The sequence below is a fragment of the Zootoca vivipara genome, chromosome 6 (genome assembly GCF_965207765.1).
Source record: "Zootoca vivipara chromosome 6, rZooViv2.hap1.1, whole genome shotgun sequence".
NCBI classification, from domain to species: Eukaryota; Metazoa; Chordata; class Lepidosauria; order Squamata; family Lacertidae; genus Zootoca; species Zootoca vivipara.
Genome location: NC_142589.1, coordinates 92,144,971 through 92,170,391, shown reverse-complemented (window position 1 = coordinate 92,170,391; position 25,421 = coordinate 92,144,971). Strand labels below are relative to the sequence as shown.

At 50.2% G+C, this 25,421-nt stretch overlaps 1 protein-coding gene across 2 annotated transcripts in view; it reads left to right on the top strand.

Moving 5' to 3' along the window:
* Positions 1–21,694, top strand: part of CBARP (CACN subunit beta associated regulatory protein) — a 33,770-nt gene extending 12,076 nt beyond the window's left edge. Inside the window, exons 3-12 of one of the 2 annotated variants that reach the window (XM_088673043.1) lie at positions 295–459; positions 714–790; positions 3,787–3,932; positions 4,594–4,655; positions 6,307–6,472; positions 9,456–9,627; positions 10,546–10,674; positions 12,218–12,419; positions 15,321–15,504; positions 18,070–21,694. In XM_088673043.1, the coding sequence (XP_088529169.1) occupies positions 740–790; positions 3,787–3,932; positions 4,594–4,655; positions 6,307–6,472; positions 9,456–9,627; positions 10,546–10,674; positions 12,218–12,419; positions 15,321–15,504; positions 18,070–19,186 (2,229 nt within the window). In that variant the 5' untranslated portion in view covers positions 295–459; positions 714–739 and the 3' untranslated portion in view covers positions 19,187–21,694. Of the gene's footprint in view, positions 1–294; positions 547–713; positions 791–3,786; positions 3,933–4,593; positions 4,656–6,306; positions 6,473–9,455; positions 9,628–10,545; positions 10,675–12,217; positions 12,420–15,320; positions 15,505–18,069 lie in introns of both variants that reach the window. The other variant, XM_060275326.2, reaches the window with a different exon arrangement.
* The last annotated feature ends 3,727 nt before the right edge of the window (positions 21,695–25,421 follow it).

Below are 25,421 nucleotides of genomic sequence, written 5' to 3'. Positions count from 1 at the left end.
GGCTGCTGCCTCTTTTTCCAGAGTCCGGGGTTTGGGGAAAAGGCTTCGGCCGCTTTTCTCAGCCTCTCCCCCACCCCCACCACCCCAAAGGCTGCTCTGCGGCCTTCCGCTGGCTCCTTAAAGAAAACCATCTGACATCAGGCAGTGGAAGAGAGAGAGAGAGATAGAGAGAAAGGGGAGGAAAGAAAGGGTGCTGGAGTCGAGGCTCTTCCCATCGCTTCCTTTCCCCATCCTGCCTTCCTCTTAAAAATAAATAAAAACACACCAGCCTTTAATTTTGCTTTCCTTCCTCAGTTGCATCTTGAGCTGGGGAGCCAGTGTGGACTGGTCCATCATCTCCCGGGGTGTTGTAATCGGAGCATGGCGCTGCCGAGGATCTTGTGAACGGAATCCACCCCTGAGCTTCCTTTCGGCAAAAAACATGTGAGCTGCAAAGGGAGGAGAGATGGAGAGCTGGAGGTAACCGGGAGAGAAAGAGAGAGAAAGGGAAGAGAAGAATCTACAACCTCATCGAACACATTGCCTCTTCTGCAAATTTTGATATATGTACATTACATTTCTTTATTTCCCCCCCACCCTTTTATCCTTTCTCTTCCCCCTCCCTGTGCACTCTCGCCTTATTTTTAATTGAAATATATATATATATATTTTTAATCTCGTTCTGCAATCGCGCAACGTCGTGTCACTGTCGTCTTGTGCCTCCCATTTTTCAGGAGGACATATCTCTCGAGGACAGACAATGAGCGATGATTTGAGCGCATGGGAAAACGCGACCACGGGAGGTGTGACGGTGAGTGTCCATGCCGTGGAGGCATTCGGGGCAGTTGGGGACAGGTCTGTGAGGCTTTTATTTCGGGGTGGGTGATATGCTGTATTGCATGCCCCCCCTCCAGAGAGAGAGAGAGAGAGAGGTCTCCCCACTTCCTTCCACACCAGTTTTGGAACCGGCTCTGGATAGGAGAATTCAGGTTGGGCCCAGGTCGGAAATGCCACCAAAGTTTTGGCAGGAGTAGCTGTGGGAGTTGCTGAGTTGTGAGCTTGTGGGAGAGGAACTGTCTTTCGCCCTGTGGATCCCGACCCTGTTTGATCTGCCCAGCCTAGGCAATTTTTTAAATGCATTTTTTTAAAATGTTACCTGCCCTTCACGCTAAAGTCCCAGGGCAGGTTGCAATTGAAAACACCAATATGAGAAACGATTTAAAACAATTTTTGCGAATCGTAGGGAAGTTTTCAACCGGCACCGCTGTTTCCTTTGACCTAGCGCGGAGGGAAGAAATGACAGTATTTCCTGGGCCCACAAGTCTTGGGAAGGATCCAGCTGCATATTGTCTGCACCGACTGGCAGCAGCTCTTTGGGGTTTCAGGCAGCGTGTTTTCCCAGGCCTACTCAAAGGCCTGAGCAAAAGGCTCAGATTTAAATAGGATAGAAAACGGTTCAAATCTCAATCAGGCCATTGGTCTGTCTAGCTTAGTTTTGCCTGCACTGACTGGCAGCAGCTCTCCCACCTGTACCTGAAGATGCCGTTGGAGATTGAATTTGGGAAACTCTGCATGCAAAGCTGGCTAGGCTGATTTATACTGACGGAGCTGCGGTATTGTGAAATCTTGGTAGAAACGAGTAATTGTTGTGGGTGATGCCTCTGAGCATATGCAGAGTGCCTTTGCCTTGCCACTCTGCGACCAAAGCCCATGGGTATAGGAATAAAAAGCGAAGGCATCTAGGTTTGGAGTTTGCGGCTTCTATCCACATCACCGGCTCCCTTCATCTCGAGGTTGTGGGCTACAACTCCCGGGAATGGCTCCCGGGAATATTTTTGGGGTGTCTGTGGAGCAAGTCAACCTCAGTCGGTAGATCAGGAGATTCTTAATCTCAGGGTTGTGGTTCAAGCCCCATGTTAGGCAAAAGATCCCTGCATTGCAGGGGGTTGGGCTAGATGACCTTTGAGGTTCCTTCCAGCTTATGATTCTTTTAGGAAAAGGGAACCCTTGAAGGGTTTTCTGTTGAACCAGCTGCTGCTTGCATTGCAAGCTGATGCAGTTTTCTGCAGCTGGGCCTCTTCCTTGGTTAGAGTGCTGACGAACCCAGGTTCAATCCTGCCCACCGCCAGTCGGAAACAGACCCCAGAACTCAAGCCACGTGCATTCGCAGAAGACAGTTGCTGGCTTCAAAATCTGCAGGAAATGCTTTCGATATGTCGTTTGTGAAAGTAAGGATCGTGCTTGTTCCAAAGCATGCGCCGACCTGTTCTCCTGGGATGCAATTGGGGGGCGGGGCTGTGTCTCCTCTCATCTCTGCACATTTTCCTTTTCTGAAACGATTCGGAACTCTGCGCTGAGGACTAGCTGGTTGCTGAGTCATCAGTAAACGACAGTCCCAAGGAAGGGGCCAGAGGACTTAATTGCCATCAGCCACCGACTTGAGCGCTGGAAGTCTGACTCAGTTACCGCCCACCACCAAGGCCCTAGAATCGTAGAAACTTAAGAGAGACTAACAGGGGCCATCCTGTCGAATGCAGGAATGTTTTTGCCCGACGGAGGGCTCGAACCCACAACTCTTAAGAGTCTTGTTCTCTACCGAGGGAGATATTCCAGTTTCGCACATGATCACAGAAGAATCAAAGAAGGGGGTTCAAGGGTCAACTACCTGCAATGCAGGAATCTCAGCTTCACCGGCACAAGCTTAAGTCGGGCTCTTTGACCTCGACAGGTAGAAATCCAACAGGTTGAAAGTTCTGGGGTCTTTCTCTCTGTGCTGGGAAAAGCCTGGGTAGGTGAATCCTCTTTCAGGGGGTAGATGATTATCATTACAAATTATTACTGGGCAATAATAAGAATAAATTATTGTTGTTCTTACTGGTATCTTACTATTATTTTACGAATATAGTGCCAGCACTGAGCATTGGCAATGAGCACACAGAATTATAGAATCGTAGAGAGGATCATCTTGTCCAACCCCCCGCAATGCAGGAATCTTAACACAATTAAGAGAGAGGATCTCTGCCCCAGGGAGCATACAGAACAGATTCATTGCACGGTACAATCAACTGGAGTGGGGTGGGAAGAAGATAAGATAAGATATCTTTATTGTCATTGTCCCCTTGCGGGAACAACGAAATTACTCGGTTGCTACATCCACTCAGATAAAGCATTCCGCATAATCCAAAATTACAAAAGCTAATTAAAAACAGTAAATATACTACAAAATAACAAGTAAAATAAGATGACTTCAAAGTCCGGGCTTTCCATTTAAGGCCAAAATTGCTCTAGAGAAGAAACTGTTCCTGAGACGGCTCGTTCTTGCCTGCATTGTTCTATATCTCCGTCCCGATGGCAGGAGCTGAAAGAAGTCTGAGTCATGAGGATGGAGAGTCGGGGAAGGGCACAGAGTTCTTTAAAATTGCAAAGTTGGAAGGGTGATTTGAGTCCAACCCGCTTTCCACGTGAGGACACCCATATCTCTGGGTCCTTAACTGCCTTCCGAGGAGGGTGCCTGTTGCATCGCTGCGTGCTTTGTAACTGTGCTGAGACCACTGACTCGTGCTGAGACATATGGGGGAGCCATCTCCAAGGGCAGGCAATTCTTGACTTCGCACACCCCAAACTTGTGTGTGTGTGTGTGTGTAAAAGTGAAGAGTGTCTCCCATCTCCTAACCCGCCCCCTCCCATGGTGGAGAAATGTGCCTTCATATTGCCCTGACTGGATCCCTCCTTGTGTATGTTAGCCTCGCTGGGATGTGGCGCAGAAGAAGCCCCTAACTCACCATATATATATCTCCCACCTTCCAGACAGTGCCTGGCGAGGTGAAGACCCACGATGGGTATGTCCTGCTCCTGGTACTTCTCTCAATCTTTATTGGAGGCACCTTGGTGCTTCTCTTCGGCATCCTGATCGTCTGCCGACGCTGCTGCGAGCCAGACCGGCGGCACTCCAGGTAATGGGGGTGGGGAGCAGAATGGGGACCCTGAGGTGGGGAGGTTGCAGTGCAAAAGGCCGGTTCTGCAACCAAAACAGGAGGGATCTGCTTTATGCGGGAGTTGGTCCACCTAGCGCTTTCCCCCCTAACTGGAAAGTAAGATTCTAGTCCTCAAGAGCATTGAGTTAAAAGACAACTGCTTTAACCACAAGACTTTCATAGCGCCACAGAGTTGGACGGGACCCTAAACAGGACGGTCTCCAGATGACTTCTAAAAGTTCTGTAGTTATTCGTCTCCTTGACATCAGTCTAGCCTTCGGAGGGACCTTGCCACAAAACTCACTGTGCATTATTTGTTTTTTAAAATAATAGTAATATTGGGCTGTTTGTTACCTCCTGGCCTACGTCGCAGGGTTGAAGGCGTGTGTGAAAATGAAGCCATTTGGGCGAAGTTGGTAAAATAAATGATAGATAGATAGATAAGATGATAGATCCATATATATATATAGATGCACAGCATATTCCCTTCATATGCAAATCATGGCTTATGCAAACCTGGAGCTATTCAGCACAGGTTTTTCTTAAGACTTTTTTTCATCTCAATCTGCCATGTACGCCTTTTTCAAGGTTTCCCGCCTGCCTGCCCACCCACCTTCCTTCTTCTCTTTCTGTTTTTCAGAGCCAGCGATGACCCCGAAAAAACAAACACTACCTATCTGGATGACTCCCAGCCGGCTCAAGGTGAGATGCTTGCTTGCTTACTTTCAAAATCAGGCAAGGGCTTTTTTTCATGCTGCATCCTTTTCTATAGGATGGTATAGTGGTACCCGCTCTGGTTGCTAGGGCCTGTTTCCCTGGAAACGGTTGCTTTCTCTCTTTCTCTTCTTCCTCCTGTTGCATCTCCTTGTGCCGAACCAAGCACCTCTCCGGGGATGCTGCCTCCCTGGTTTAATTCCTCTCCCTCTCCAAAAAGCCTATCAGTGGGGAGGTGCCAGGGGGGGGAAAAGGAATTTGGAGGAGGGGTTTAGATCAGGCCTATAGCATCCTTGGCGAGCTGCAAGAAACCCGAAAGCAGGTCCCGAGTGCGAGAGCAACTCTCTCCTCCTGCGGTTTCTAGCAAACGGTTTTGAGGCAGAGCATAGTGATGCTGGTTTTTAATATCCTGTTGGAAGCCGCCCAGAGTGGCTGGAGACGCCCGGCCAGATGATGATGATGATGATGATGATGATGATTCTCCTCCTCCATGAATTTGCCCAGTCCTCTTTTAAAGCCCTCCATGTCTTGGTGGCCATAATATTCGCAGCCTCCTTTTCTCAACTTCTGCAAAATAATCCGTTTCAAGGAGAGGCAACCAGAACTGCGCAGAGTTACTCAAATGCAGCCGCAATTGTGGATTTCTATAATGGGCATTTGTAAGGGTATCCATTGGCAGGTGGCGAGAGGGTAGTGTGCTCTTTCCCTGGTGTTAAAGTGCAAGATTTTTTTTTGGGGGGGGGGGTTCTCTTTCTTGAGTTCCTTGCATAAAACACCAAGCCCTCTTCTTCCCTGCTTGCAAAAGCTCCAGCTGCTCAAAAGAAATAATGGCGCCCGGTGATAAAATGTCGAATTCATTGGGGGTGACCTCTTGCAGACTACTCCGTTCCGTTCTCCCTCGTCCCCAAAAACATAGTTATGGAGCCTAACTTCCTTTTGGGGGTGCAGGGGGGGGCGACTGTGGGTAAGGGGGGCATCATCCCGAGCCATAAGGTGGCTAGATTGGCCTCTACTAGGGCCAGGGCCTTTTCAGTATTGGCCCCAACTTGGTGGAACGCTCTTTCACAGGAGACCAGGGCCCTGCGGGATTTGTCATCTTTCCGCAGGGCCTGCAAGACAGAGCTGTTCCGCCTGGCCTTTGGGTTGGACTTAGTCTGACCCCTGTATTTTCCTCCCTCATGGCTTGGATTTATGGACTACTTAAAATCAGGCTGCATTTTAAACTTTAATTTTAATACTGTATTTTAATCTGTATTTTAATTAATTGCTTTTTATGTTTTATTGTAATTTTATTGGTGTGAGCCGCCCTGAGCCCGGTTCTGACTGGGGAGGGCGGGGTATAAATAAAAATTTATTATTATTATTATTATTATTATTATTATTATTATTATTATTATCATCATCATCATGGCCCTTCCTCCTATTTGCAATTAAAAAATAATAATATTTGGGTCCTTTTTTTAGTGCCCTTAAATTTGTGTGTGTCCAGTTTGGTTTCGGGGGTTTGGATTCAAGGTGGAACCACCCCTTTTATTGTAAATATCTCTGACCGGGCCTGAAACCTCATCCTCTACCAGCTGTAAACACCGGCTAGCTAGGATGGGTGGGCTTTTAAAAAACCCACCATTGCCTCCCCTAGATATCACCATTAAGGTGGATGACCCCGATTGCATGTCGAGCTCCAGTTACCGAGACGCGGAGAGCGAGAGGTTCCTCTCTTCGGGAAGTGCCACGGGGCGACGGGTGTCCTTCAACGAGGCTGCCCTGTTCGAGCAGAGCAAGAAGACCCAGGAGAAAGGGAGGAGGTAGGTGGTGGTCCTGTGTTCGAGAGAGAAGTGTTGTTAGTATGTATACGTCTCAACTTTTTTGAAAAATACGCATTTTTCATTGGTTTTCCAACAGTGGCCTCGCTATAACAATACCAATTTTATCCAATTGACGCCAAATTCTACAATTTAATCAAACTGCCCAACCCCCGAAGTGGATGAGTTCATTCTTCTACCTTTTTTCTTCCAAAAAATTAAATAAATTTCCATTCTGTTCAGATATGATAATCCTTTATATAAGGGAACGTATTTTTTTTTAAAAAAAAAATCCTCGCAGCAGCCCTGTGAGGTAAGGACTGGCTGAGAGACTGTAGTCCCTTGATGGGTTTGAGGGTTGGGTTGGGAGGACTTGAACCCTGTACAATGCATGGGGGTCAGACTAGATGGGCTCTGAGGTAGCCCCCAAGGCCTGTGATAAACCTGTTTTGCGGCTCTGGGTCAGTATTTCTCTCCCAAGATTGCCTACACTGACGAGCAGGGTCTTGGTGGGTGGATGTGTACGTAGCAGGGGCCCAAAGGGCCACAATTAAGGTGATAATGTAAACCTTTATAAATCTTGGAATATGAAAATGGCCATGCAACAGGTGCTGTGGGTGGGGGTACCTTCTGGAGGCAAAGGAAGGTTTATACCTTTCAGCGAAGGGCCTTGGAGAAAAATATTCAAGTTTGTGGTTTTTTGTGGGGTTGGAGAGACAGTGTGCCAGAGCTGGCAGGGGCTGATGGGAAATCATGCTCCAAAATGGCCCTGCTGGCAGGGGCTGATGGGAAATCATGGTCCAAAATGGCTGTGCTGGCAGGGGCTGATGGGAAATCATGGCTCAAAGTGGCCCTGCTGGCAAGGGCTGATGGGAAATCATGGCTCAAAGTGGCCCTGCTGGCAAGGGCTGATGGGAAATCATGGTCCAAAATGGCTGTGCTGGCAGGGGCTGATGGGAAATCATGGCTCAAAGTGGCCCTGCTGGCAAGGGCTGATGGGAAATCATGGCTCAAAATGGCCCTGCTGGCAAGGGCTGATGGGAAATCATGGCTCAAAATGGCCCTGCTGGCAAGGGCTGATGGGAAATCATGGCTCAAAATGGCCCTGCTGGCAAGGGCTGATGGGAAATCATGGCTCAAAGTGGCCCTGCGGGCAAGGGCTGATGGGAAAATCATGGCTCAAAGTGGCCCTGCTGGCAAGGGCTGATGGGAAATCATGGCTCAAAATGGCCCTGCTGGCAAGGGCTGATGGGAAATCATGGCTCAAAATGGCCCTGCTGGCAAGGGCTGATGGGAAATCATGGCTCAAAGTGGCCCTGCTGGCAAGGGCTGATGGGAAATCATGGCTCAAAATGGCCCTGCTGGCAAGGGCTGATGGGAAATCATGGCTCAAAATGGCCCTGCTGGCAAGGGCTGATGGGAAATCATGGTCCAAAATGGCTGTGCTGGCAGGGGCTGATGGGAAATCATGGCTCAAAGTGGCCCTGCTGGCAAGGGCTGATGGGAAATCATGGCTCAAAATGGCCCTGCTGGCAAGGGCTGATGGGAAATCATGGCTCAAAATGGCCCTGCTGGCAAGGGCTGATGGGAAATCATGGCTCAAAATGGCCCTGCTGGCAAGGGCTGATGGGAAATCATGGCTCAAAGTGGCCCTGCTGGCAAGGGCTGATGGGAAATCATGGCTCAAAGTGGCCCTGCTGGCAAGGGCTGATGGGAAATCATGGCTCAAAATGGCCCTGCTGGCAAGGGCTGATGGGAAATCATGGCTCAAAGTGGCCCTGCTGGCAAGGGCTGATGGGAAATCATGGCTCAAAATGGCCCTGCTGGCAAGGGCTGATGGGAAATCATGGCTCAAAATGGCCCTGCTGGCAAGGGCTGATGGGAAATCATGGCTCAAAGTGGCCCTGCTGGCAAGGGCTGATGGGAAATCATGGCTCAAAGTGGCCCTGCTGGCAAGGGCTGATGGGAAATCATGGCTCAAAATGGCTGTGCTGGCAAGGGCTGATGGGAAATCATGGCTCAAAGTGGCCCTGCTGGCAAGGGCTGATGGGAAATCATGGCTCAAAGTGGCCCTGCTGGCAAGGGCTGATGGGAAATCATGGCTCAAAATGGCCCTGCTGGCAAGGGCTGATGGGAAATCATGGCTCAAAGTGGCCCTGCTGGCAAGGGCTGATGGGAAATCATGGCTCAAAGTGGCCCTGCTGGCAAGGGCTGATGGGAAATCATGGCTCAAAATGGCCCTGCTGGCAAGGGCTGATGGGAAATCATGGCTCAAAATGGCCCTGCTGGCAAGGGCTGATGGGAAATCATGGCTCAAAGTGGCCCTGCTGGCAAGGGCTGATGGGAAATCATGGCTCAAAATGGCCCTGCTGTCAAGGGCTGATGGGAAATCATGGCTCAAAATGGCCCTGCTGGCAAGGGCTGATGGGAAATCATGGCTCAAAGTGGCCCTGCTGGCAAGGGCTGATGGGAAATCATGGCTCAAAGTGGCCCTGCTGGCAAGGGCTGATGGGAAATCATGGCTCAAAATGGCCCTGCTGGCAAGGGCTGATGGGAAATCATGGCTCAAAGTGGCCCTGCTGGCAAGGGCTGATGGGAAATCATGGCTCAAAGTGGCCCTGCTGGCAAGGGCTGATGGGAAATCATGGCTCAAAGTGGCCCTGCTGGCAAGGGCTGATGGGAAATCATGGCTCAAAATGGCCCTGCTGGCAAGGGCTGATGGGAAATCATGGCTCAAAGTGGCCCTGCTGGCAAGGGCTGATGGGAAATCATGGTCCAAAATGGCCCTGCTGGGAAGTTGCCATCCAAAATGGCCATGCTGGGCCTTGTAGGCCAAAACGTCTGGCGGCCATCTGTCTGGCCAGGGTCAATGGAGGCAAAACTAGCCTAGATGGACAAGTTCCCTGTTCCCTGTTTTTGAGGTTGTTCTCTCTCACTGAGGGATTTTGCCTCTTCCTTCCTTCCCCTGGAACACCCTCCCTGCCAGGTACACCCTGACTGAGGGAGACTTCCACCACCTGAAGAATGCCCGCCTCAGCCACCTGCCCTTGCCCCCGTCCGCCGCCCTCAAGATTGTCACCATCCATGAGTCCAACGAGAACAGCATTGCCATGACACCTCGGCACCCCCCAGCCAAGCCTAGCCTGGCCATCTTCCAGGTGAGACCCAGAGGAGCGGGGACAGGATCCCAGTTCTTTAATTCATGTTTGTAAGCTCTCTGGGGCAGAGACCCACCCAGAGTGGCTCAGGTAACACAGTCAGATGGGTGGGGTATAAGATTTATTTATTTATTATTGCTTGGCCTCTCTGAGGTTGTCCATGGATGATCAGAAGAGAGAATTTAGCCGAGGCCTCTCCCAGTCCCTTAATTCACATTTGTAAGTTCTCTGGGGCAGAGACCTGTCTTATTCTATTTTTACTGCCACCCAGCATGCCTCGGGTTACCTAGTCAGATGGGCAGGGTATATTATTATTATTATTATTGATTGCTTGGCCTCTCTGAGGGTCTCCATGGATGCTCAGAAGAGAGGATTTTGGGCAGCTGTGCCCTCTCCCAGTTATTTAATTCACATTTGTAAGCTCTCTCGGGCAGAGACCTGTCTTATTACTTAATAATAATTTACCACTGCCTAGTCAAATGGGCAGGGTATAAGAAATATATTATTATTATTATTATTATTATTATTATTATTATTATTATTATTACTACTACTACTACTACTACAGTACTACTCTCTGAGGGCACCCATGGATGCTCAGAAGAGAGAATTTAGCCAAGGCCTCTCCCAGTTCCGTAATTCACATTTATGTGTAAGCTCTCTGGGGCAGAGACCTGTCGTCTTACCTGCAAAGGCCACATTCAGCCCTCTAGTTCGGAACTTCCCATGGCTGGTCCTAGAGGCAAACTTTTTGTACGGAAACAAAGTGGAGGGGGGGCGTGCAATTCGGATGCATTTTTGGAAATGTGTCTTCTATTTTTACGCCCGCAGGGGCAATCGAAAAAACTTCTGGGGTGTGTGTGAGTGGGTCGGTGACACTAACCCTAACCCTTGCTCACCTTCATCCCTTCTTGGTAGCACCCCTTGCCGGAGACGGCCCTGACCAGCCATGGAACCTGCGCCAGTTCTGCCTTGCCGGGAGACACCTATAATTCCACCGTCGAGGCTGGCTCCTCCGCTTCATCGGATTCCGGCGAAGGCACCTCGGTACGTCAACCTAATGTGGCCCCGGGGGTAATCAAATGCACAAATATAGGATACGAGGAACGGTTGAGGGAGCTGGGGCTGCTTAGCTTGGAAAATAGACGGTGGACAGATGATCAGGGCTGCCGCATGGAAGATGGAGCTTGTTTTCTGCTGCTCTGCAGAGCGCGGGATTCGAACCCATGGCTTCAGGTTACAAGAAAAAGAGATTTCTGAAAAGGAACTTTCTGACCTCAAGAGCCATTTGACAGTGGAACAGACTCCCTTGGGAGGTCATGGACTCTCCTTCCTTGGAGGTTTTTAAAGCAGAGGTTGGATGGCTGCCTGCCAGGGGTGCTTCGGCTGAGATTCCTGCATTGCAGGGGGTTGGACTAGATGACCCGCCGGTCCCTTCCAACTCTTAAGATTCAATGTCTCTGTGCATCTGTGGAAGGGATCCCAAATTTGGAGGTTCGAAGCGAAGTATGAACCCCATGTTTGCTGTATCAAATACTCAGTTTGTGGGGCCTGCAAAACACAGGGTTTTTGCAGCAAAAACAAACCCACCCCCAAATCCTGGCACTGGTTTGGAGAGGATCCCAATTTTGGGGGGTTGTAGTTTATTTTTCCTGCAGGTTCACTCGGCGGGGGCAGGGGGGGAGAGAGAGAGCAAATATGCCCCCCCCCCCGCCGGAGAACCGCGACTGGCCTCTCCATAACCCCACCTTGTGTCCCATCCGCTGGGTCACGCCAGAGTGTGACATTGGTACACAGTTGGCCACTGTGAGAACAGGATGCTGGACTACATCGGCCGTTGGCCTCACCCAGCAGGCGTTTCCTAAGTTCTTTGGCATGTCCTAGGGCAGGCATAGGCAAACTCGGCCCTCCAGGTGTTTTGGGACTACAATTCCCATCATCCCTGACCCCTGGTCCTGTTAGCTAGGGATGATGGGAATTGTAGTCCCAAAACACCTGGAGGGCCGAGTTTGCCTATGTCTCTTCTAGGGAAAGGAATAGCTCCAAGGGCCACTTAGAGAGTGGATCATCTTCGCTCAGGACTCAGCTTCCATCCATTGCTTTTAAAAAGGCGAGCTTTTTAAAATTGCAAAATCCTAGAATTGTAGAGTCGGAAGGGGTTCCTGGGGGGGGTCATCTAGCCCAACCCCCTTGCAATGCAGGAATCTCTTCCCCAACGTGGGCCTCGAACCCACAACCCTCACATTAAGAGTCTCACGCTCGAACCACTGAACTACGGTAGTTTTGTTCAGAAGCGGCTTTCGTCCTCGCGCCCGGAGGGGGGCCATTAAAGAGTGGCATGTCTCTCTGTGTGTGTTGGATGGTTAGAGCAGTGTTTCCCAACCAGTGTGCCTCCAGATGTTTTGGGACTACAACTCCCATCATCCCTAGCTAGCAAGACCAGTGGTCAGGAATGATGGGAGTTGTAGTCCCAAAACATCTGGAGGCACACTGGTTGGGAAACACTGGGTTAGAGAAGCATTTCCATTCGAGTGGCAAATCTGCCAGCCGTTCCTGACAGATCCCTCCTCCTTCCTGTCTCTCCTCTCAGTCTGACAGCGCCGGCCAGAGTCCCAAGGGTGCCGGAGGGGGCGGGACCGGGGAGCCCCCGCCGGCCCCTGCCCCGGGCACTGTCCTTCACTTCTTCACCCGTCTGCGCCGCCATGCCAGCCTGGAGGGCGCCGGACCCTACTTTCGGATCAAGAAGTGGAAGTTGGAGACGAGCCAGAGAGCTTCCAGCCTGGACACACGAGGTGGGTCGTGCGGGCGGAGGGGTGATACTTTGGCCCAGGGGGGCACGTTGTGCTCCTTCTGGGGTAGTTGCCCACCTTTGGTGCCCACCCGGCACGCAGCTCTCACTGACACAATTCAAGCATTACACTGGTAAACTGGAGGCATCAATCTTGTTCTGGTGATCCCTGGGGATCACCTTGTAGCCTCTTTTATTTAAGCCAGGCATCCCCAAACTGCAGCCCTCCAGATGTTTTGGCCTACAACTCCCATGATCCCTAGCTAACAGGACCAGGGGTCAGGGATGATGGGAATTGTAGTCCAAAACATCTGGAGGGTTAAAGTTTGGGGATGCCTGATTTAAGCATACAGTGGTCCCTTGATTCTCAAACGCCTTGGTACTAAAACAACTTGGAACCCAAACACTGCAAACCCGGAAGTGTTCTGGTTTGCGAACTTTTTTCGGAAGCCGAATGTGCTCTGTTTTGAGTGTTCCGCTTCTGTTTTGAGTGCCACACTTCCGTTTTGAGTGTTACGTCGAGGTCTGTCTGTTTTTGCCATTTACGGTATTTTGCGTTTTTGTTTTTGTGGCTCTTTTTTTGTTTTGTTTTCTTGACTGTGTGGAACCCAGTTCAGCTACTGATGGAGTGATTGTGTGAATGCAGTACATTGTTTATTGCTTTCATTTTATGGATCAATGGTCTCGTTAGAGCAGGCACCCCCAAACTGCAGCCCTCCAGATGTTTTCGCCTGCAACTCCCATGATCCCTAGCTAACAAGTCCAGTGGTTGGGGAAGATGGGAATTGTAGTCCAAAACATCTGAAGGGCCGAAGTTTGGGGATGCCTGCGTTAGAGAGTAAAATTCATGTCAAACATTTGTTAAACTCGTAAAAATACACAGTGGTACCTCGGTTTATGAACACAATTGGTTACGGAAGTCTGTTCATAAACTGAAGCATTCATAAACTGAAGCGAACTTTCCCATTGAAAGTAATGGAAAGTGGATTAATCCGTTCCAGACGGGTCCACGGAGTACTCAACCTGAAGCGTACTTAACCCGAAGCATGGGTGTAATTGGTTCCGGAAGTCTGTTCATAAACTGAAGCGTTCATAAACTGAAGTGAAGTTTCCCATTGAAAGTAATGGAATATGAATTAATCTGTTCCAGATGGGTCTGTGGCGTTCGTAAACCGAAAATTCATAAACCGAGGTGTTCGTAAACCGAGATTCCACTGTAGATATCTGAAAACCAGTGGAATGGAAAGTGACCCCGCCAAAAGAAACTTTGCAGTACAAGTCTAAAGCCGTACCGTTTAAATTGGCTTAATCTTGAAGTGTAATTGGATGAGATTGAAGACTAAATACTTGAGGTCCTGGGCAAGGTAGTAAAATACTCTTAAGACCTTTCAGGGTCCTTGGACTGAGTTGCATCAACAAGAGAAGCCATTTTTTAATGCAGTAAGAGAGATGTGTTCATCAGGACGAGGCCATAATACACCCTCTTCTTTCATGATTTCATGGTAATTGATTATCTACATTATCCCAGAGAATTTTTATAAAGTGTATTGTTGGTATTTAACTCGTGAGAAACGATTATCCATTCTGCTTTGGTGAACATGTTGTTGTTGTTGTTTAGTTGTTTAGTCGTGTCCGACTCTTCGTGACCCCATGGACCATAGCACGCCAGGCACTCCTGTCTTCCACTGCCTCCCGCAGTTTGGTCAAACTCATGTTCGTAGCTTCGAGAACACTGTCCAACCATCTCGTCCTTTGTCGTCCCCTTCTCCTTGTGCCCTCCATTTTCCCCAACATCAGGGTCTTTTCCAAGGATTCTTCTCTTCTCATGAGGTGGCCAAAGTATTGGAGCCTCAGCTTCACGATCTGTCCTTCCAGTGAGCACTCAGGGCTGATTTACTTCAGAATGGAGAGGTTTGATCTTCTTGCAGTCCATGGGACTCTCAAGAGTCTCCTCCAGCACCATAATTCAAAAGCATCAGTTCTTCGGCGATCAGCCTTCTTTATGGTCCAGCTCTCACTTCCATACATCATTACTGGGAAAACCAGAGCTTGAACTATACGGACCTTTAGGGTTGTCATATTTCAAAAAGTAAAAATCAGGACACACCAAAAGTTGAGCTTTTTATTAGGAAATCCGCCCTCCCCCCAAAAAATTTTTTGTTTAGCTTTTATTTAGGAAAACCCAAAAGCTGTTGTTGAGCTTTTTTAAAAAAAAACAAGAACAAGAACTTCAAAACCCCCACAAATTTTCGATTGACTTCTCTAAGATCCGGGACAAAGTGCCGCTTTTCGGACATCGATTCCACCTTTGAAATCCTGGACCTATGGCAGCCGTATGCACAAACGTAGAGCCTTCATTTCTGACCACACTTTCATTTTTATACAGGTGAAACTCGGAAAATTAGAATATCGTCGAAAAGTGCATTTATTTCAGTAATGCAACTTATTATTTTTTCTTTTTCTTTTAATTTTTACAAATGCTTTCTTTTGGAAATTCCACAGTAATAAAACAAATAGTTACAATAATACAAAAATAAACATCGCTATTACATTTCATTAATTACATTCCATTTATAATTGACCCACCTAACGACAAATAATTACAATTACAACAAATCAAGGCTTGACATACCTTGCTTTGCATGTCATGCATCTATCTCATATATTGGTTTTACCTTTTAAGTTGCATTACTGAAATAAATGCACTTTTTGATGATATTCTAATTTTCCGAGTTTCACCTGTAATTGTTGGTTGAGTGCACATCTCTTGTTTGCCGGCAGGGCGGGACTCGATAAACTCGTTGCCCTTGTCCAAAATAATCATATTTTTGTTGTCCTTCTTCTCTCTCTCTCTCCCTCCCCCCCAACTAAACTCTTGGTCGTCGCCACCTCCTCCTTTACCCAGGCTCTCCGAAACGGCATCAGTTCCAGCGGCAGAGGGCCGCCAGCGAGAGCATGGACCAAGAAGACCGCGACCCCCACCAGACGGACATCATCCAATACATCGCCCGGACGGATGACGTGGCATTCAGGCCTGTCAGCGGGCCATTCCTGCCCGCTCCAGCCAGCTCCACCTTATCCCTCGGCAGGTATTTTTCAGTAGATAAGTGGGAATGGGGCGGGGGGGGAGGGGTCAGAGAAGACACAGGTGCGTTGACATGAGGAAAGACTGGGGGAGAGCTTCGGCAGTGGCACCCGCCCTGTGGAACGCCCTCCCACCAGATGTCAAAGAGAAAAACATCTGCCAGGCTCTTAGAAGCCATCGGGAGGCAGGGCAGGGAGGGCGGTGGAGGCCATTCCAGCTGCCGCCGGAGTTCAATCAGCCCTGACCATTGAGCCAGCTGGCTGCTGGAGTCCAGCAACATCTGCTGGGCCCTCCGGAGAGACATGGCAAGTCCTGCAAGCCTGTCTTTCTTCCTTACTGTAGAATGTTGTCCAATTATGCAATTGGTAAACAACAATAAACCCAGCCTTGTCAGGCAATCTATCTGCCTGTGCACAATTCCAGCTGCGTAGCAGATAATGTCCGGCCCGCTTTCGCTGCGTGCCTCTGTTTAAAAGTCCAGAAACTTTTCTTTCAAGTGCAGATAACAGTCTGTAGCAATCCGTTGCAGCGGAAACTTATCTAGCTTTCAGGGCCTGTGAAAATAACTCACTCCGACTCCCTTGCTCATTAAAACAAAGAAGATTTATTAAGGTTAAGGCAACTTCAGCCAGGAGTGTTCATCTCCATGATGCTGCAGCTGCGACGAACAGCAAGACAACAGACAGAATGCAAACATACCGTGTCATATATTACAGATACAACAGTAACAGGTACTACTTCCTGCTTCCTGTTTACATGACATGTCACAGACCCCATGATCCAGGACGACTGCTGAGCTATTAACCCTCTCAGCTCACACTTACTGTCTTCGAAGCAGTACCCACTGTGCGACACTCCCTGTCTTTGAAGCAAGGCCTGGATTTGGCGTTAAAAATCACCTGGGCTTTAAAAGGGGATTAGACAAATTGATACAGGTGCTGATGGAGACTAGCAGCAAAGGCTACGGGCTACCTCCACCGCTAGCAAAACTCTGAATGCCAGCTGCGAGGGATTTGGCAGCTGGGGAGAACGCTGTTAGGTCTGGCTGAATTCCTGCGAACGGGCAGGCTTTGCCGTGTCCGCAAGGCAGTTCGCGAAGGTCCTCTCCTCTCCTTCCTGAGCTGCAGCGGCTAGTTTAGTAAGAGCATCTGAAGAGGCTGCTGGCTCATCTAAGTCCAGCATCCTGTTCAAATGCCAAGGAGCCCAGATAGACTGCTTCTGAGCCTGGAGGTTCCATAAGAACATCCAAAGAGCCCACTGGGTCAGGCCAATTTAGTCCAGCATCCTGTCTCGCAGGAGCCAACCAGTTGCCCCAAAGGGAAACTCGCAAGCTGGATTTGAGCACAAGAGCAGCGTTCTCCCCTTCTGCCGTTTTCCAGCAGCTGGAATCGGTGCGGTCCTTTTGCGGGAAGGATGGGCCAGGTCAGTGCTATTTTTCTAGGGAAAAAAAAAGGTGCCGGAACTTACTACGAGCATCTCATTTGTTATCTTATAACGGCAATGGAATACACAGAAATGGCGAAACTTGCCAGAAGAACAATAAATCAAGAGAACAATAAAAAATAAAAAAAATAAAAGAATGGAAATGGTTTATTGAATATTTACAGATAATTTGTAAATGGATAAAAAACATCGGCAGGATTATTGTAATAACCTGCAGTTTCGTAAGAGCATGTATTTAAAGAAGATGAATGAATGAGCAAATTGAGCAAATTTAAGGAACTGCAGAAAGAGGGGGAAGAAGGTAAAGTTTTGAAATGTCAAGATGATTGTAAAATCAGTGAAATGTATAAACTTGAAAAGTGTGTGTGTGTGTGTGTGTGTGTGTAGTTACAGGGAGGTAGCTGTGTTGGTCTGCCGTAGTCGAAACAAAATTTTAAAAATCCTTCAAGTAGCACCTTAGAGACCAACTAAGTTTGTCATCATAGCTGCCAAGTCTCCCGTTTTCCCCGGGAAATCCCTGTTTTTCCAGCTGTTCCTAGCTGAAAAAACAGATTTTTTTTGTTTTTTCCCGGTTTATTCTGGCGCGACGGCCATTTTGGAACTGGGCGGAGCATGCTCAGAAGCGACTTTTGATGCTGCTCTGCCCAGTTCCAAAATGGCTGCAGCGCGACTTCTGGCATGGCGGCCATTTTGGAACTGGGCAAAGCAGCATCAAAAGTCACTTCTGAGCATGCTCCGCCCAGTTCCAAAATGGCGGCAGCGCTACTTCCGGTCTGCTATTTCCGGCGCGGTCCCTTATTTCTCTGACAGCAACTTGGCAGGTATGTTTGTCATTGGTATGAGCTTTCGTGTGCATGCACAGGTATCTGAAGAAGTATGCATGCACATGAAAGCTCATACCAATGACAAACTTAGTTGGCCTCTAAGGTGCTACTGGAAGGATTTTTTTTATTTTGTGTGGTGTGTGTGTATATATATATATATATTAATGGCAATGGTGTACACCTGAGAGGTGCCAGTTCTGGCAAATCCTGGCTCGATTATCATTTGCTGTCTTCGTTCCATGCGCTGCTAAGACCAAAAAGGTGTTTAAAGGGAAAATGTACCTGTTGTGTTCTGAATGCAGGATAGAGCCATCAGAGCAACCCAGCCCCCCCTCCGCTGAGCCCCCCGCTTTGGAGCCGCCACCGCCGCCGCAGCCACCCACCCCCCTTTACCATGACATCTGGAGCCTGCGGGCCTCGTTGGAGATGTACGCTTCATCGGAGCAGGGCAACGACCGGGACTCGGTGCGCAGCGATGGCGGGGAGAGCCTCTCGTCGAGCGGCGGCTTGCCTAGCTTCTCTTCTTCCTTGGCAGACGAGGCCGAAGGAGGAGAGGAACGGTTGTCGGGGAAAACCAAGCAGGACAGCGTGGAGTCAGAGGCCGGCACCCGGAAGCTCTTGCAGATGGACAGCGGCTATGCCTCCATCGAGGCTCCCGGTGGGCGTGTCGGTGAGGACCAGACGGCCTCGGAGAAGCGCTATTGCTTCACCAGCGCGGGCCGCCGAGCCACCATCTTCGAGAGCTTTGAGGGCCAAGAACCGGAGGAGGAAGACAAGGTTGCGGAAGGGGCGGCCGGCGGGCCGCCAGCCCCACTGAGCCCACTGGTTTGGGCCCCGTACGGGCAGCTCTTCCCCACCCGGGACACTCTTCCCCGCCGGGACTACAGCATCGACGAGAAGACGGACGCCCTCTTCAACGCCTTCGTTCGCCACGACCCTCAGTTCGACGACTCGCCACTGCGGGCAAAGCACCGTTCCCGGACGCACCTTCGGAAGCAGTGGCAGCGTGCCAAACAGTACAGCGACCCCGGCGTCCGGTACCCGCCGGCCCTGGAGAGGCACCGGACGCCGTTGCGGAGGGGCGACAGCGTCAACTACCCGCTCGAAGGGCGCTACCAGAGCACCTTGCCCCGCATCGTCAGCGCTGGGGACGAGGAGGTGGCACCGGAGGCGGCGGAAGCCGGCGACAAAATCCAGGTGATAGAAGAAGAGCCGCCAGAGGAGGTCAAGGTGCCGCCCGACCCTTATGGCAGCGGCTGCCTCGAGGACGGGCAGTGCCCGGGCCTGGGCACCGAACTGATGGACAAGATAACCGGGGGGTTGGAGGAAAGGATGTACGGGCGCTTGAAAAAACCGAGAGAGAGTTCAGAGTGCGTTGTGGCTGTGGCAGACACCTCTCCTGACCCTAGCCCGGAGTAGAGGAGCAGGGGAATGGTGTTGACTTTAGGGTGAGGTAGCCGTCGCTCTCTCCCCAGTCCCTCCCTATGCCGGCATGGGATTTGCCAGCCAACCAGGGCAAGGGGGCACACACCAGGGCTGCCATAGAGGTTGCGCTATCTTGGAGGACTGCGGTCCTGCTTGGGCAGGTACCACGCAAGGGACGTCGCTGCATCCTAGGGGAGTCGCCATCCCGCAGGCATCCCTGCCTCTAGCCGGACTTGAAGTCCGCAGAGGGTCGAGGGAAGCTCTGGTCGAGGCTGCATTTGTCCGACGGGCAGCAGCAGGCCCTTAAGGCTTGGCCTTCTGCATGCGAGGGGCCATGGAGGGTGGGACCTTGCTCCCGGCAGCCTCTGCTCCCTTCTTGCCGGTGCCCGAGAGGGGTTGGGGTTGGGGGGTCTCAGTTCTCCCTTCCCCCTCCGAGGTGGGTTTGCCAAAGCAGGCGCCTCTATTGCACAGCCCGGACGTTACGTTTCCGAGGGGCTTTTTCTCGCTAATAATAGAAGACCCCGGAACCTAGCAGAGGCCCGACTTTTACCTCACGACATTAAGAAAAAAAAGAGCTGGTTGTAGCAGATAACTATAATGACTCCTTCACCTTTGCACACAGACTCTCTCTCTCTCTCTCTCTTTTTTTGCAAGCAATAACCTTATCCTTTCCTCCTCCTCCCTCCGTCTGTCGCTGGGCGTCCTCTTGGCGGGAGGCAGCAACAACCTCGCCTTCCAGATGGGACAGAAAAGCCTGCCCGCTTGGCCCCGATCTCTCACCCAAGTTTCTTTCCAATGAACTTTTGTTGGCATGGAACCGGCTCCAGAAGAGCCGGCTATTTTATTAAGCTGGGGAGCTGCCTGCCTGCCTCCAGGGTGGATGAAAAAGCCATGGGTTCCTGCACAGGTTTGGAGCGGGTTGTGCCGTTTTGGCAAAGCAAGGCATGCGGGTCACAGTAGAAACAGCACACCCGACTTCTTTTCCTCCGATAGCTCAGGCCTCCGTGTCTCCTCGCATCCCTGTTACTCCTCCGTCACCGATTCTCTTATTATCTCCGACTTCTCCCGTCCAACATAATTGTACGCTGTTCCCCCCCGCTTGCTCTGGCTTTCCGTCCAACGCCAGCGTCCCTTGCGCAGAGATACCAAACAACTTGATCGGAAAAGGTGGGTCGGAGCTGCTACTTGAACACTCCCAAGTTTCTAGTCCTCATGCAAACTGGGCTGCAGAATGAGAAATACCCTGGTCTTAGCATCAGGGTTTCATGGATGATGCAGAGGTTACTGATGTCTCTGTGTGTGTGTGTCCCCCACCCCCACCCCCGCTGTTGGACTGCTAGTCTCAGAAGCCAGGAAGTCTAGTAGAGCCATTGGAAAGCTGCGCATTTTTCCTCCCCAGGCTGAGATAGGAGAGCAGCGAGTTTGGGGCAAGGCCCAGCGGAAGAAACAGAGGGAGATCAGCCATAGCCCTCACACACTCGGCTACAAAACGCGCCTCTTCCAACATGCTATTCCGCAATCTGCGCCGTTCTCCAAATCGATGCAAAAGGGGTGTGTGCATTCTCTTTTTTATTTTATTTTTAAAATTAATTATTTATCCACATTTGTGGTTGAAGAAGAAGAAAATAATAATAATAATATACAAGCGGACGGTCTTATTGCGCCTTTAATTTTTAGCAGATTATAAGGTGGCGGCAGCAAGCTTTATTTTTTTTCTTTTAACGTATCGCTGCTACAAGCACATCGCTTGGGGAGGGGGCAACTGGCCCATCCACCTCCACCTCCAACGCCGCCATGCAGGGTGTGTGTGCCAAATCTTTCCTTTCCTAACTTTTTCCCCTCTTGTGCTTCAATTATTTTGCATGTCAACAGAGGGTGGGTTTGGGGGAGGAGTGGGGAGGGCGGTTGCCTGGTTGGATGTGTGGGTCCCGCCCTCCCGTTTTTCAGTTTTCTTTTCAAAATCAACATCCAAACCACTACTTGAAGGGGGTGGGGATCGGGGTAGGTAGGGGCTCGGAAAATAAGAGAAACTAATTTTTGTAAAAGTGAGAAAGTAAGTCTGCTGCCAGAGGTGCGGCGGGCCGATCTTTTTTCTCCCCGCCCCTTCTTCTTTTGGAGATGCGAGAATATATATATACACATATATTTATTTATTTATTCCAAAGGTCTAGCTTATTTTGCCACCTTGCTCTTGTCATTGTCGAAATCGCCATCATCATCTAGCTTGTGACTCCTGCCTTGCAAGGGGGTTGGACTAGAAGACCCTTTTGTGTGTGTGTGGGGGGGTCTCTTTCAACTCTGCCCATTCTATGATCACAATTGTCTTCTCTCTTTTTCTCTCGGCGTGGGGGGGGGGCGTCTTTCCTCCCTGCTTTGTAAAAGCAGCAGACCAAACCACGAACCTCCTTTTTTTCCCCTTTTCAAGGGAGGGGGAGAGCAAAAAAATAAAAATAAAATATAAAATACAAGACTTTATTAAAAATAAACGATGTGCCAACATTTTCCAATGGGTGTGTGTGGTCTTCTTTTCCCCTGAAGTCGTGAACGCTGTCAGCCCCAGAGGTTGTATATAGGGCCTGGAGTTAGAGCTCCCTGGTGTGGCTTTTGCCAAGCAGGTGTCCTCTCTAGCCCATGGGTATGCAAACTAAGGCCCGGGGGCCAGATCCGGCCCAATCACCTTCTAAATCCGGCCCGCGGATGGTCTGGGAATCAGCATGTTTTTACATGAGTAGAATGTGTCCTTTTATTTAAAATGCATCTCTGGGTTATTTGTGGGGCATAGGAATTCGTTCACACACACACACCCCAATACAACCCGGCCCCTCACAAGGTCTGAGGGACAGTGGACTGGCCCCCTGCTGAAAAAGTTTGCTGGCCCCTGATCTAGATATTTTGGACCTCACTTCTACATTGGCTTTGCTGCCAGGGGTGGGGTAGGGGTGGGGCTGCGAGTTTACAGCGTGACCACATTTTGGGATAATTGCGTGCTGTTCCAGCTGCCTGGAAAAGGATATTGCGGAGTTATAGAAGGGCAAGCCCAACAACGATCAAGGGAAATGGAGCGATTCCCCTATCGGGAAAGGATTTGGGACTTTTCCATTTAGGGGAAAGGTGAAATCTATTTATAAAATGATGCACAGCTGAACACACACACCCCGCACCTCCATCCCTGAATACAGTGCACTGGAGTTTCGCCTGTGGCAACCTCTTGGAAATGCAAGGCTTACATTTTGCCCTGGGAGGTGTGCCAAGACGCCAAAAGGACTTAGTAGATCCCTGTTTCGAAAGCTTGGTTTGGAATCTGATCCGCTTGAACATGAACAGAGCGTCCGGTTCATTGAAGAGCAGCGCTCAAAGCAGGGTGTTCTAAGAAGATTCAAGCTCCTCTCTATGGCAGAAAATTATTATTATTAATATTATTTTTTTATTATTTATACCCTGCCCATCTGGCTGGGTTTCCCCAGCCACTCTGGGTGGCTCCCAACAGAATATTAATAAAAAAAAAGTGACATCAAACATTAAAGACTTCCCTAAACAAGGCTGCCTTCAGATGTCTTCTAAAAGTCAGATAGTTGCTTATTTCCTTGACATCTGATGGGAGGGCGCCACCCCCGATAAGGCCCTCTGCCTGGTTCCCTGCAACCTCACTTCTTGCAGGGAGGGAACTGCCAGAAGGCCCTCGGAGCTGGGCCTCAGTGTCCGGGCTGAACAATGAAGGTAGAGACGCTCCTTCGGGTTTACTGGGCTGTTTAGGGCTTTAAAGGTCAGCACCAACATTTCGAATTGTGCTCAGAAGGGATCCTGTGGGTGTTGAAACACAGCAATGGCTGTGCAGGTGTGGCCCCCAGAGAACCCCAGGTTTAGGCCAGGAAAAGCCTCGATCCACCTGGCACAAGCTCCAGCTGCTTTGAATGATAACTCCCATCAGCCTCTTTGGGGGATGTAGTTCTAAACAGCAGGAGAGCGCCAGGTTGGCAAATGCAGTTCCCAGGGAGAAAGAGCACCTGATATATATTTTCTTCCAGAGCTCATGCACAGCAACAGAAGATATCGCAGCAACATGGGCCCTTAAAAGCATACTGCGCCAGCTTGAAAGGCCTCATCTTAAGTTTCTTCCCCCCCTTCCCGTTTAAGAGCCGAGATCAGAGACTAGAAAACACGTGTGTAAGTCAGGGGTCAGCAAACTTTTTCAGTAGGGGGCTGGTCCACTATCCCTCAGACCTTGTGTGGGGGGGGCGGACTATATTTTGAAGAAGGGAAAAAAACAACGGCGAATTCCTATGCCCCACAAATAACCCAGAGATGCACTTTAAATAAAAGGACACATTCTACCCATGTAAAACACGCTGATTCCCAGACTGTCCGCAGGCCGGATTGAGAAGGTGATTGGGCCAGATCCGGCCCCCGGGCCTTAGTTTGCCTACCCATGGTGTGCTCGAGTTGTTTTGCCGCCCCCTTCCTGCAAGCTCCCCCATCTCTCCTGCAAGGAAGGGCAGAAGCATAGACAGGAAATGTCTTTGCAGTGTCGGCCCAAGTCACGTCGAGCTCAGTAACCCCTACACTGGCTGGCAGCAGCTCTCCGGCGCTTCCAAAAGGGTCTCCAGCCTTATTGGGAGAAGCCACCCTGGGACTGATCCTGGCAACGTCTGGATGCGAGGCAGAGGTTCCATCGCCAAGCTGGGGCCCTTCCCCAGTCGGTCTAGCCTACCTCACAGGGCTGTTGTGAGAATGAAAAACAGGGAGAGGTTTCAGTTACAGGTAGGTAGCCGTGTTGGTCTGAGTCGAAGCAAAATAAAAAAAATTCCTTCAGTAGCACCTTAAAGACCAACTAAGTTTTTATTTTGGTATGAGCTTTCGTGTGCATGCACACTTCTTCAGTTACACTAGAAACAGAAGTGTCAGACCCTATATATATACAGAGGGTGGTGGGGGTTGGTGGGAATGGGTGATGGGCTGATGGGAGTGGTAAACCTGTAGATGGCTGTTAATGGCTGCTGATGGCTGCAATTAGTCCTGGGCTGAGGTGCTAAAGAAAGCTTGATCATGCATAATGAGGTAAGAATCCGATGTCTCTATTCATCCCAGGTGCTTCCATGGTTTTAAGCTTGGGAAAGAGAGGATTGAAGATGCCAGCGGGATAGAAATGCCGCAATGAAATAGAACTCCTGTAATTTCTCACCGCTGGCTGATGGGAGTTTGGAGTCCAGCTACGTCGAGACCACCGTGGTGGCGACCACAGGAATGGGGGGGGGGGAGAGAGATCCACCAGCCCAGACAGCTCCAAACTGCAGTCGTGATGGGAAAAGGCTCTTTCCCAGCAGGGGGCAAACGACCCGGCGTGCTGCGGCTTTCTGCGTCAGGACCCCCCCCCCCCGGAGACCTGGGAGATCAGGGTTTGAATCCCCCGCTCAGCCACGCAACTCCCCAGGTGACCTCGCTGTGCCTCAAGCCTACCTTGCAGAGTTTAAAGAAGTGGTAGGGAAAAGTGGGCTATACGTGCAAGAAATGGTGACAAACATGGAGGTGGCAGGGGTCCAGTTGGAGGCCGGCCTCTTACCTCCGAGACAGGGACCTGCCCAGAGTTCTCCCAGGGAGAGGGACCTAAGCTCCCTTAATGGAAAAAAGCCTTTGCCTCCTTCCCTCTCCCTCTTTTCAAAGGGGGACAGGGGGTGGGCTGGTGTGGAGGACTCCCTAGTCCTGAATGGGGTAACTGTGCCCCTGAAGGACCAGGTGCGCAGCCTGGGAGTCATTCTGGACTCACAGATGTCCATGGAGGCACAGGTCAATTTGTGTCCAGGGCGGCTGTCCACCAGCTCCATCTGGGACGCAGGCTGAGACCCTACCTGCCTGCAGACTGTCTTGTCAGAGGGGTGCATGCTCTGGTTATCTCCCGCTTGGACTACTGCAATGCGCTCTCCATGGGGCTACCTTTGAAAGTGACCCAGAAACTGCAATTAATCCAGAATGCGGCAGCTAGACTGGTGACTGGGAGCGGCCACTGAGACCATATAACACCTATAAGACCTACATTGGCTCCCATTCCGTTTCCGAGCACAATTCGAAGTGTTGGTGCTGACCTTGAAAGCCCTAAACGGCCCAGAAGACCTGAAGGAGCGTCTCCACCCCCATCGTTCTGCCCGGACACTGAGGTCCAGCGCCGAGGGCCTTTTCACGGTTCCCTCCCTGTGAGAAGTGAGGTTACAGGGAACCAGGCAAAGGGCCTTCTCTG